The 12,258-nt window shown below is 37.7% G+C and overlaps 3 protein-coding genes and 1 non-coding gene across 7 annotated transcripts; 3 read left to right on the top strand and 1 right to left on the bottom strand.

The window, feature by feature from the left end:
* Positions 1 to 555: 555 nt before the first annotated feature.
* LOC141591412 (beta-carotene isomerase D27, chloroplastic) lies at positions 556 to 3,929 on the bottom strand. Of its 4 annotated transcripts, none has more exons than XM_074411744.1 (8): positions 3,711 to 3,924; positions 3,369 to 3,461; positions 3,156 to 3,257; positions 2,633 to 2,732; positions 2,442 to 2,533; positions 2,247 to 2,327; positions 2,099 to 2,167; positions 556 to 1,078 (listed from the first exon to the last, which is right to left on the bottom strand). In XM_074411744.1, exons 1-8 carry the CDS (start codon positions 3,912 to 3,914, stop codon positions 1,028 to 1,030), a joined length of 792 nt encoding a protein of 263 aa, XP_074267845.1. In that variant the 5' UTR covers positions 3,915 to 3,924; the 3' UTR covers positions 556 to 1,027. The 4 variants fall into 4 exon arrangements, with proteins under 4 accessions (XP_074267845.1, XP_074267839.1, XP_074267822.1 ...); XM_074411738.1 differs by having other exon boundaries at positions 943 to 1,078; positions 3,369 to 3,476; positions 3,711 to 3,929; XM_074411721.1 differs by lacking the exon at positions 556 to 1,078 and adding an exon at positions 1,722 to 2,023 and having other exon boundaries at positions 3,369 to 3,476; positions 3,711 to 3,926.
* Positions 3,038 to 3,109, top strand: TRNAK-UUU (transfer RNA lysine (anticodon UUU)). The gene has a single exon. It is a non-coding gene; the product is annotated as a tRNA-Lys (tRNA).
* A 345-nt stretch (positions 3,930 to 4,274) lies between the features above and the next one.
* Positions 4,275 to 7,090, top strand: LOC141591396 (pentatricopeptide repeat-containing protein At4g01990, mitochondrial-like). Its single transcript, XM_074411702.1, has 2 exons — positions 4,275 to 4,782; positions 5,553 to 7,090. Exons 1-2 carry the CDS (start codon positions 4,453 to 4,455, stop codon positions 6,789 to 6,791), a joined length of 1,569 nt encoding a protein of 522 aa, XP_074267803.1. The 5' UTR covers positions 4,275 to 4,452; the 3' UTR covers positions 6,792 to 7,090.
* Positions 7,091 to 7,974: 884 nt separating this feature from the next.
* LOC141591405 (pentatricopeptide repeat-containing protein At4g01990, mitochondrial-like) lies at positions 7,975 to 12,258 on the top strand. Its single transcript, XM_074411715.1, has 2 exons — positions 7,975 to 8,360; positions 10,722 to 12,258. The coding sequence occupies exons 1-2, from the start codon at positions 8,052 to 8,054 to the stop codon at positions 11,952 to 11,954; spliced, it is 1,542 nt and encodes a 513-aa protein (XP_074267816.1). The 5' UTR covers positions 7,975 to 8,051; the 3' UTR covers positions 11,955 to 12,258.

The raw sequence follows: 12,258 nt of genomic DNA, 5'->3' as shown, positions 1-12,258 counted from the left end.
TTTATGCACACTTTCAAACGGAATCAAGTTGAATTTAAGGTGAATAGAGTGCGTTGTTTTATGGTGGAAAATGAGTTGAATTTGGGGGTGGGATGATGTTCTTTAGACGAGGAATAAGATGTCGAAAGAGATTAATTAAAAGATGGATTTGAGTGGTAAATGAGAATGCCAAATTTTACATTCATTTATTTTAATTTAATATCCAACACTTTTATAAAATTAAAATCCTACGTTTATAACTATAAAATAATGTGTACATATAGAAACATATTATTTGGTAGAATAAGCCTAGCTAGTATACATGGTAGTGTATGAAGTATATATGGTAGTGTATGATTGTATGATGAAGTCCTCACTAAATTTGTAGCTTCCTTTAAGGTCCTCAATTTGGCCAATTATGGTTGTTTTGTAACCAAAATAAGTAACTCAAGATCCCCTCATAATTATTGAACATATCATAAAGTAGATTTTGTAAAATGAAAATAAGACCATTATATACATTGTATTAAACCAACAGATTGTAAAACCCAATTAATAATTGAGATTTCGTGTACATTCACGTTAGAAAAACCGTTAAAAAAGTTGTATAAATAAGACCATTTACATCAATGACATGCACAATTGCACATTCACTACAAATAATCATCCAAAAGTAAAGCAAACATGACAAAACTCACACTTGTACTTTTGCTTCCCCTCTTCCTTGCCTTGGCTCAAGTCACAGCCACTGCTCGAAGCCCGAGCCCGAGCCCAAGCCCAAGCCCTGCCTTAGCACCGTCACCATCTTCCTCCGAACAACCCGGAGAATATACACTCATTGACAAGAAAGACTACGGTAATGCCCATGTACTCGAACTTGCACAATCAGTCATCTTTTCATATTATTACTGGACACCAGTGGAAAAACATCATTTCAGTTTACGTCTACGGAGCGTGTTGAAAGCCGAGTACTTGAATGTCAAGCAAGGGGAAACTGCTTATAGATTGAAGATGCGGATATGGCGAAGGGATCCGATCAATAAGAAAGTTACATACGACTGCGTTTATGGTGCATTGTTGTATTGGAACCGCAACTTGCCTAAACATTCAAAACCTTTAAGTGCTGCTACCATTTCGTTTCATAGAATTACATGCGAAAAGATACATAGTTTTGCTTTCTGATCTTTTATTTCAGTAGCTCATTGATTAATGCGGATATGCTTGTAATGAGTTAGTACGGATTTAATAAAAGTTTTTGTTGCGCCAAATCCCCTATTTACTAAAAGAATAGTTGAACTTGCAAATTTTCCTCCAAAATACATTTTTTTTAAATAAGGCAGCTAATGATAATTTAATTATATTAACTAAATAAGTAAATTAATAATTATTATGTATTTCATTATATAATTTTTTTAATTAAAATATAAATAATATAAAAATATAAACTATTAAATTATTTATTGATTCGATTATTTGAGAGTAACTGGACTTATATTATGTACAAACAAAACTATAAATCATTTTTTGATTACTTTCATGACAAAAAATTGTAGAATAAATACATTTGAGCACATTACTAAATTCTTTAGGATTAATTTCAGTTTTCGTTTTTTTTTTCCTCGAAACAAAATACAATAACGAGAAAAATGAACAATTAACTACTTGGGAAGGATGAAGAAAATCAAGTATACTGGGAAATATTTAGCAAATTCCTGTAAATCAGCAGTGTCAGAAACAAAGCATTAATCAATGGAATCGAAATTATCGAATAAAAAATCTGATTGTACATTATGTCTCAAGATTTCAGTATACAGTTGTACCAGGATCATATATAGGTATATGTATACTCCATATACTTGACAAAATCTTCCCTGAAATCGAAACCAAGAATTAGCAAGACGTAATCCAATGCTCATGACCTTGGGCATTGTTTTACATTGATAAAACCTTCTCTTTGATTAGGAGCATTGGGACAAATCTCCAAGCATGGCTCATTAATGGAGGTGTCGTTTTCACAGGGAGGAAAGGGAACTCCGAAACTGAACTGTAAGGCAACAGAATTCCGGAAATATCAATGTTTATGATGCTAATGTGTATAGACTGTATGCTAAGAATTTACCTGACAGCTATAGTCTTTGAAGTTTGGCTCCATAAGCAGAGGAATTCCCATTTCATCCTTGAAGAAAGTCTGAAAACGCGACAAAATCAGTAGAGAATGAACAGACTGTAAGATTATGTATGAAATACTGAGAATCAACGCTACTGACCTGTGTCGGAAGTTTACATGTATTGACACAAACTCCTACACATTTGCTTTCCTCCAAATATTTGCATCTCTCGACGAACACCTACAAGTATTCAAAACCAAACTACGCCTTTTAAGAAGAACTAATGATCTTGGTTTAAGTTACAGGACATCGTAAATTAATTAACTGAGCAGTAATAAATTAATAATAACCCACCCCGCTCTGGCACGAGGATCCATCAGGAAGAGTGATGGAGTTTACGGAGCAAGGTCCCATGAGCCATTGACATGTGAATGCCGTTACTCTGGCTTTGAAATCAAAGACATCAGGATCAGTAAGTATATATATTGGTCTTAGTTGCTCAAATATAAGGAGTCATTGGATTCGTACGAGATTGACATACATACCGACCATGATGGCAGCGATCTTTCCTCCTCCGATTGGGGTTATTAGTGTCCGGTAAAGGTCAAGTAGAAATGGAGGGAATAGGGACTTGAGTATCCTTACCTATCATAGCCAGTAAAATAACAAACGTCTTAAACTACGAGTCTACTACGTACTACTTGTGTATGGCGTATAGACGTATAGTGAGTTACTACATAGTAATACATTAACAAGCTACTCCATATTTGACTAGTTTTATATGTTAAGGTCGCCTCTTATACAAGAATTTGTTTTAAAATGAATGATTGAATGATTAAATACTAAAATTGAACAAATATATATGCTACAATGACTAACATTGGTGAAGTACATAAAACACAACTAGTTGTACGGGTATAATTAAAACGTTGGACTTTAAGAGCATGAATGCCGTCTTAGCTCAGTGGTAGAGCGCGTGGCTTTTAACCACGTGGTCGTGGGTTCGATCCCCACAGACGGCGCAATTTTTTACCCATTTATTAACTTTTTGGTTAGAAATAGACATACCGCAGCCTGACTGGCTTTTTCTTTACTTCGTCCCACCAAAAGACCATTTGCAAGTTCAATTAACCCATCATATCCTTCTTTCTCTGATTCCCATCCAACCTCCTGTGTTTAGTATTCATCATAAGACGTTTCTTAAAACATAATAAAAAATGCGTCGAGAATTACAAATCCTCACAAATTGTTTGGCTACCTACCAACTCCGTATTTAATTACCTCTACTAGCTTTTGCCTGAATGAATTAAGGAAGAAATCGTCTAGCCAAGTGGGTTTGTATTCCGGCCTCGGTCCCAACTTTTGGTCATTTACCTGCACCAAATGGCCCTATTTAACTCAAAACATTAACCCAATGTCTTAAAGGCTCCAATTTAGATTGAGTCAAGCCCAATTAACACATACTCCTTCATCCCAAACTCCCAATCATTGGTTTACCTCTGACTACTCGTCACAAAGAATATAAAAGGTAAACAAATGATTAAGATGGAGGGAATTACATAAGTTCAAAAGTAATTTAGATGAAAAACTAGAGGTAGCCTAAGTTAAGATTAGAGAGTGTACTTCTAATTTGGTTGATGATGAGGATGAACATGACAATTGAAATGATAAGGTTGTGGAGTGAGATTTTATTGGGAAGTTTGATGTTTTTGATGAAATGGAGAGTAAGTGTGGAGTTTGGGAGTGGTAGGGATGGGTGATGTTCTGCATAATTCCTAGCACACTTCCAAAAGCTCCAAACTTTTTGATATAATTGAATGATATCATATGACTAGTTAGGACATTCCTAGCCTTTCATATCCTTTAGCAAGGCAATTAGTTTCATTGTGGACGAATATATCTGTTTAAAGATATAGATAGGTCAAATATGTCATCACTTTCATAATAAGACAACCCACACCATCTCACTTGTTGTTTATCTTATTATGAAATTGGTGACATATTTAACTCGTCTATAACTTTAAACGGATAGAGGTCCGACTAAAGTGAGATTTTGTATTAGCAAAGAGTATTACTTATCAGTTTGTCACGTACTTATCATTATCACTAAATAACAAGATAAAACTTAAACTAAATACAATCTGAAATAATTTCACACGACCTAGATTCTTACAAACTCGAATGCCGTGAAATAACCCAATGAGCCAACCCACACCTCTTCAAGCATATACAAAAAAGTCTCACATTTTACCTAGACGGCTAGACTAGATTGATGTATTTAGCCGAACGGACCCGACCGAGACGGCCCGTTCGGTCCTCCCAAATAAACCCCAACCTAAACCCCTAATTTGTCAAGAACACAAAAATGATGATGCATCAGGTATTGAAGCTTGCAAAAATGAAGGTCTCCACCGCCATAGCCACCGGCATACTCAACACCAACCTTCACTCTCTCCTTCGCAACTTATCCGCCGCCGCCACCACTGACACAACTACCAAATCTGCGGCAGCGCAGCCACAGACGGCGTCGAAGGCGTATATCATCAGAAAAATACACGAAGTGGGGTCCACAGGTGGCAAAGTGTCCGACGCTTTGCACGGTATCATAAAAAAAGGTCAACAGGTCAATACAGTTACCCTGTTTGATTGTTTCCAAGACCTCCGTAAAAAAGGCCGTTACCAACAATGTCTTGAGGTATCAAATACTCCCTCCGTCTCCATCATTTATTTATATTCTTCAAGTACGTTTTATTATGTGTGACGGGTATTTTAATCAAAGGAGAATAAATGTTGAAACGATGTTAATTTTTTCTCTGATCCCATTGTTTTGTTTGAGTTTGATTAGTTTAATTAATATAAGTATTTGCTTAGCTATGATTATTGGTACCTTTGTATTTTTTTGTTAATGGATGACTAGTGGACAATAGTCCAATAGTGCTCTTTGATTATCAAATTAAGGGGATGAAGGGAGTAGTAAGCAATGCCATTTCTAAGAAAACAAGACGGATTCTTTTTGGTTCAGTAGCATATGCACACATTGATCTCCCTTGAATTAGTCTACATTTGCGAGATGTTGTATGATAATAAGTACTAAACCGAAACGAAACCAAGTACATTTTTTGGGTTATTCCTGCTTAAATTTCACAGCTGTGAAATGTTGCTGTGGGTAATCTGTAATCAACACTATCCAAGATAAAAAAAATTGGATTTTCCGGTTTGTCGCTTTTCCTTTAGTTTGTCGCATTTGTGAAATATATTGGCATTGGTCGGTGTCATGTTCCCTTTTTGGAGCTAAGTTTCGAATTTGCAGTATGGTGTTGCTCTTCTAGTGGCAATAATGTTTAATATGCTTTCACAGTTTCAGGTAATCGGGTGACTGCATGTTTTAATAGGTGTTAGAGTACACCCGAAGGATATAAGTTTCTTTCTGGCGACATTTAATTCCCTCGTTTATGTTTGATGCAGATTGTAGAGTGGATTGAGAAAGGCAAATTTGACAGTTCAGGTAGAAACTTTACATTGCGCATAGATATATTGCACAAACTTAAGGGTCTTGCTGAAGCTGAAAAGTACTTTGACGGCATTCCGTCTGCTTTTAAGAACCAATATGTATATAAGTCACTCTTAAGTTGCTACTGTGCTGATCTGGAAACTGATAAAGCCCTGGCTACTTTCAAAAAGATGAATGAGATGGGTTTTGCATCCCATGTTCTTACCTTCAACTATGTTCTCAATCTATATCTAAAAATCAAACAGCCCGAAAAGGTTCCAGAACTTATATCAGAAATGAAGAAAAAACAAGTACCTCTAGACAGTCACACGTATAGCTATTGGATTCGAAGCTATCAACTTTTAGGAGATCTCGAGGGAGTAGAGCAAGTGTTTCACGAGGCTCAAGAAGATATCTCTGTAAAGGATGATTGGCTAATATATAGCAACGTCGCATCAGTGTTTATCGAGTTTGGCCAATTCGAGAAAGCTTTTTCATACTTGAAAATATTGGAAAATATCTCAAATAGTTCTGATAATCCAAGTCGCAGTGTATTGGAACATCTGATTAGCTTGTATGCTCGTGCTGGTAAATTAGACTCTGTTATCCAGTCTTGGAACACGCTTAAGTCCAAGTTCAAAGTCATTTACAACCACAGTTACCTTACACTGCTTCAAGCATTGTCAAGACTAGACGATATTAAAGGTCTCGAAAATTACTTCCGGGAGTGGGAATCATCCTGCAAGAATTATGACGACAGGGTACCAGCTATTCCAATAGGTGCGTACTTGAGACACGACATGCTCGAGGAGGCCAACGTTTTGCTAAACGATGCTAAAAAGAAATCAGGAAATTTATTATGCTTTCCGCATGTCGAATTCATGAATTACTACTTCGGGAAGGGTCAAACGGAGTGCGCATTGGAGCATATGGAAGCTGCCATTGTTTCCAAATGGAAACCAATGGCAGAGAAGCTTGATCCTTGCTTCCAGCACTTCAAAGATCAGAAAGATGTTGATGGTCTAGAGAAATTTTGCCTGTTATTAAAGAAAGCTCAGGCCTTGGACACAAAATCCTATTTATGGCTCCTTCAGACTTACGTGGACGCTGAGAAAACAGCGCCTGATATGCGTGAAAGGATAGAGGAAGGTGGTATTGATGTCACTCCCGAACTTGAGGAGTTGCTCGAGCAAGTTTGCCCTAATAGATTTTAGAGTCAGGGTTGTCATTCGTTGACAGTTGGAGTAAGAGTACCAAGAATGGTAAGAGAAGTAGCGATTAGTGAAGTTTGTTCAATAAGAGCGGTAACAAGCCTAGGATTTGGTTTAGAAGTACTCGTGTCGTGAACTCGTGATACATTGGATGTAAGTCGTAGTTTAGTGCATTCTGATGTTGGAAGACGCTGATATATTGTTCGTATGATCAGAAGGTGGACATACAGCAGCTTGACTGGCCTGTTACAGCAAGTTTCAATGTTTCATCAATGAAATGTACTACCCTATACATTCTTGGATGTCGTTTTTCATTTTAGGGTGTCACAGTCAATTGTAGACAGAGGGAGTATTAAATACGGAGTATTATTTTGATAAATAATCTTTCGTTTAAAAGTGGCATTGATGTCACAGATGAGGACCACGTCCTTAGGGAAAAAAAATGAGTACCAAACAATTGGCAAGGCAGTGAGGCACAAAATAGGTGTTTTCAATTTTAAATTGAATCACGCCATTAATTATACACTAATTCTCATCTGTGACGGATAATATATGTCACTAGGGGTGTTCACTAAGTAGTTCGGAACAAAAACTAGACCGGATCGGACCATGTGGTCTGGACCTGACCGGACCGTATTTTATTTAGTCGGTCCACGGTCCGTCTATTTATTCTACTTTGGTCTCCAATCTGGTTCTAGACCAAACCAAAACCGCAAACCGGACTATGGACCGGACATATATAACATAAAAGTCTTTAAAATTGCAAAAGTTATAACATCAATAACGTATAAAAAGCTCAAAAATGGGATGCACTTACTAAATTATTAAGGCGAGTTCAGTAACCGATATAACATAAAATACGTATAGAGATTCTAATGTATAAATTGGCGTTCTTGCGGAGCAACAACTTGTGCACTCAAATAATCGAATCCGATAAATAACCCGACACAAACCCGATACATAATTTGACTCAAACTGACCAACCCAAAATATCCCAAACCCCATATGACCTGACTCGACTCAACTCCACCCTAACCCAACTCGGCTAACCCGATTACCACCTCAACATAAAACCGACATAACTTGAAATAACCTAACCCGACCTCAAGTCCTTATAATTCTTGCAAACTCGAATGAAGTGAAATAACATAATGAGTTGACAGTTTGACACAATGAAGTGAGAAATGACCCGACCGAGACGGCCCGTTTGGTCCTCCCAAAATAAAACCCAACCAAAACCCTTCATTTGTCAAGAACACAAAAATGATGCATCTTAGAAAAATGAAGGTCTCCACCGCCATAGCCACCCGCATACTCAACACCAACCTCCACTCGTTCTACCGCCACTTATCCACCGCCGCCGCCACAACCACCAAAGCTTCGGTGGCGCAGCCACAAACGGCGTCGAAGGCGTTTATCTTCAGAAGAATAAATGAAGTGGGGTCTAAAGGTGGCACAGTATCCAATGCTTTGCACCGTATCATACAAACAGGTCAACAGGTCAATAGAGCTGAACTGTTTGATTGTTTCAAAGATCTCCGCAAACATGGCCGTTACCAGCAATGTCTTGAGGTATTTAATACTCCCTCCCTCTTTTATTTATATTTTACGAGTACCTGTTTTAATTCCGTGTGACGGTTACTTTAATCAAAAGGAAAACAAATGATTGAGACGGTGTTATTATTAATATGTTGAAAAGATGCCAACTTTTTATCTGATCTTGTTGTTTTGTTTGAGTTTGATTACTGTATTAATGCAATTCTCGACGCAATTTTCATCCTGGGTCATTCAAAAATAGGCTCTTTGTGTTGCTAACACAAGGGTATGGGAAATTTGCGGAATGTTGTTGTTGTTGCTGCTTAGTTTGTGATGATGGTAATTAGTAAGGTTAATCAATAGCATTTGTTTGGAAATAAAGATGGATACTTTTTGGTTCATGAGTTTACATTTGTTAGGTAGTAAACCTAATACGAATACGAAACCAAAAAATGATTTCTTTTAGGGTGTGTTTGGATAGTAAAAGTGGAGGGAAAGGGAGGGGAGGAGGATGGAGGGAATGGAAAAGGAGAGAAGGGAAGGGGAGGGGGAATAGGATGTTGGTGTTTTTGGATACAATTTCCCTCCAAATCTTGCCTATTGTGGAGAGATTTTGATTAGGCTTGGAGGAGGGAAATTGGATCCCTCCAAATCTCTCCCCCTCCATTTCCCTCCACCCTCATTTGCTATCAAAACAAGGGATTTTGATTAGGGTTTTGGCTTGAGTTTTAGCTGCATTCTCTGAATGTTGTTGGTGCAGTTTCAGGAGCAACAATGGTAGGATAGTTGGGATAGTTGAGAGAGAAGAGAAAGTAAAAATTATTGAGATGAGAAGAGAGATAAATGTGTGATATACTTCATGAGAATGAAAATGAATACCATTGAAAGGTATTTATAGGGTTTGTATAACTAACTATTGTGACAGTTTTAACTAACTACGGAAGTAAATATTAGTTGACACCAGGCCCTCTAACATATCTCCCTCCTTCAAAATTGACTTGTACGCAAGTCAAAGCAATTCTAGCCTATAGCAAAATCAGGAAACCTAGCTTCAAAAGCATCTGTTGGTTCCCGGTTGCATCAGCGGCATCTGTCCCTTCCCACTGAACTAAGTATTGTGTTTGAGCTGCATTATGATGCTTAACTAATCTTCTGTTAAGTATAGCTGCTGGCTGAGCATTGGTGTCAGACGACTGACCTTGTAACCATGCCGGAATGTGACTAGCAACAGGTAATTGTCCACGAATGGCAAACTTCATAGGGTGTTAGGTGAATGGCAGAATGGAAATGGGTATTGTACCAGACTACCAGTACCACTATTCTGCTTAAGGCAGCCACCGACAGTTATGGTGTTTGATGTGAGATGAGATGGTTTAGGTATTAATGTTAAGATTAGTTATTAATATTAGTAAAGGTTAATTGTGACTAAACCCAAAGAAATCTTAATAAGCAGCCAGGTCATTAATTAATTTAACAAATTGCCGGAATAAAAGTTTAGGGTTACGATGGTTAATGACAGAAGTTAGGGGTATCACGTATATTTCAAAAAAGGAAGGGGTACCAATACCACGTAGAAATCGCAAAAACACACAGACACTATGTAAAATTTTAACTAAAGAGTTTGAAACTTTAATTTTCTAGCAGGGGGCCTGCTATCCCCTAGCTCCGCCACTGGTTTCTAATGGAACGCACCATCCGAACTGGCATGTTTCCTTTCAGGAGCCAAGTCGAATTCCTATTCGTACTAGACCCTATTTTGCTAAATAATTTCCATACAACCCCATTTTTGCTAAATAATGACTCGGAGTCTGAGACAGAGTGAGTATCAATATGTTGAAAAGATGCTAACTTTTTATCTAATAGCATTGTTTCTTTTGTTTAATTACTACATTAATAGTATATGTGCGTAGCTATCAAAGACTAAGGAAAGAGAAGGGGACCATTTGTTAATGGATGACAAGTGGACTATTGTGCAATTTGATTATCAAATTACTAGGACGGAGGGGGTAGTAAACAATGTCATTTCTAAGGAAAAAAGATGGTTTCTTTTGGGTTTAGTAGCATGTGCACACATTGATCTCCCGTGAATTAGTCTACATTTGCGAGATGTTGTACGGAGTGATAAGTACTGCTTTTGTTTATATTGTTCTCTACTTGCTGTGGGTAATCTGTAAGCAACACTATCCAAGAAAAAAATTGGATTTTCGGATTTGTAGCTTTACCTTTTAGTTTGTCTCATTTCCGAGGTGTTGCCACTGGTCAATGGCGTGTCCCCTTTATGGAAGCTATGTTTCAAATTCCCAATCTTACAACTTATTTACTGATGGTGTTGCTGTTCTAATGGCAGTGATATGCTGTTCTGGCGACATTTAATTCTCTTGTTTATGTTTGACACAGATTTTAGAATGGCTTGAGAAAGATGGAATTGACCCTTTAGGCAGAGACTTTGCATTGCGCGTAGATATGTTGCACAAACTTAAGGGTCTTGCTGAGGCTGAGAAGTACTTTGACAGCATTCCGTCTGCTTTTAAGAACAAATATGCATATGGGTCACTCTTAATTTGCTACTGTGCTGATTTGGAAACCGATAAAGCCCTGGCTACTTTCAAAAAGATGGATGAGATGGGTTTCGCATCCCATATTGTTAGCTTCAACAATATTCTCAATCTATATGTGAAAACCAAACAGCCCAAAAAGGTTCCAGAACTTATATCAGAAATGAAGAAAAAACACGTAACTCTAGACGGTCACACATATGGCTTATGGATCCAAAGTTATCGACTTCTTGGAGATCTCGAGGGAGTAGAACGAGTGTTTCAAGAGGCTCAAGAAGATATCCATCTAAAGGATAATTGGGTAATATATTGCAACGCCGCATCAGTGTTTATAGACTTTGGCCAATTCGAGAAAGCTTCTTCATACTTGGAAAAATTGGAAAATTTCTTGGATCGTTTCAATAATCCAAGTCGCAAAGCATTCGAACATCTGATTAGTTTGTATGCTGGTGCTGGTAAATTAGACTCTGTCATCCAGGCTTGGAACAAGCTCAAGTCAAAGTACAAAGTTGTTTACAAAGAGCACTACCTTTCACTGCTTCAAGCGTTGTCAAAACTAGATGATATTAAAGGCCTCGAAAATTATTTCCGCGAGTGGGAGTCAACCTGCACGAATTATAATGACATTGTACCGGCTGTTTTAATAGGTGCGTACTTGAGGCACGACATGCTTGAAGAGGCCGACCTTTTGCTAAAAGATGCTACAAAGAAAGCAGGAAATGTATTACGTTTTCCACATGTCGAATTCATGAATTACTACTTCGGGAAAGGTCAGACGGAGCGTGCATTGGAACATATGGAGGCTGCCATTGTTTCCAAATGGAAACCACTTGCTTCGAAGCTTGATCCTTGCTTCCAGCACTTCAAAGATCGGAAAGATGTTGGTGGTCTAGAGAAATTTTGCCAGCTATTAAAGAGAGCTCAGGCCTTGGACATAAAAGCCTATTTATGGCTCCTTGAGACTTGTGTGGATGCTAAGAAAACGGTGCCTGATATGCGTGAAAGGATAAAGGAAGATGGCATTAATGTTACTCCTGGGCTTGAGGAGTTACTTAAGCGGGTTTGCCCTAATTGATTTTAAAGCAAGGGTTTTTATTCATCAACAACAATTCGAACAAGAGCGCCAAAATTAATAAGAGAAGCAGTGAAGTTTGTGTGACATGAGTGGTAACAAGCCCGTGGTATTAGGTTTAGAAGTACTCGTGAATCGTGCTACATTAGATGTAAGTTGTAGCGTAATTGGCTCGAGTCTTATGATAGCTTTTGATCTTCCAATTTGCAAAAAATGTTCACTGCTAGTTCTTTTAGTGAAACAATGTTGTATTTCGCTATATTGAAATTACGATTTAACAATGAGCAAAAGTTTGGTTCATTGTGAA

Source organism: Silene latifolia, chromosome 1 (assembly GCF_048544455.1).
Source record: "Silene latifolia isolate original U9 population chromosome 1, ASM4854445v1, whole genome shotgun sequence".
Taxonomy (NCBI): Eukaryota; Viridiplantae; Streptophyta; class Magnoliopsida; order Caryophyllales; family Caryophyllaceae; genus Silene; species Silene latifolia.
Note: the sequence above shows the minus strand (reverse complement) of the source record. Positions and strands in the feature narration are given on the sequence as shown.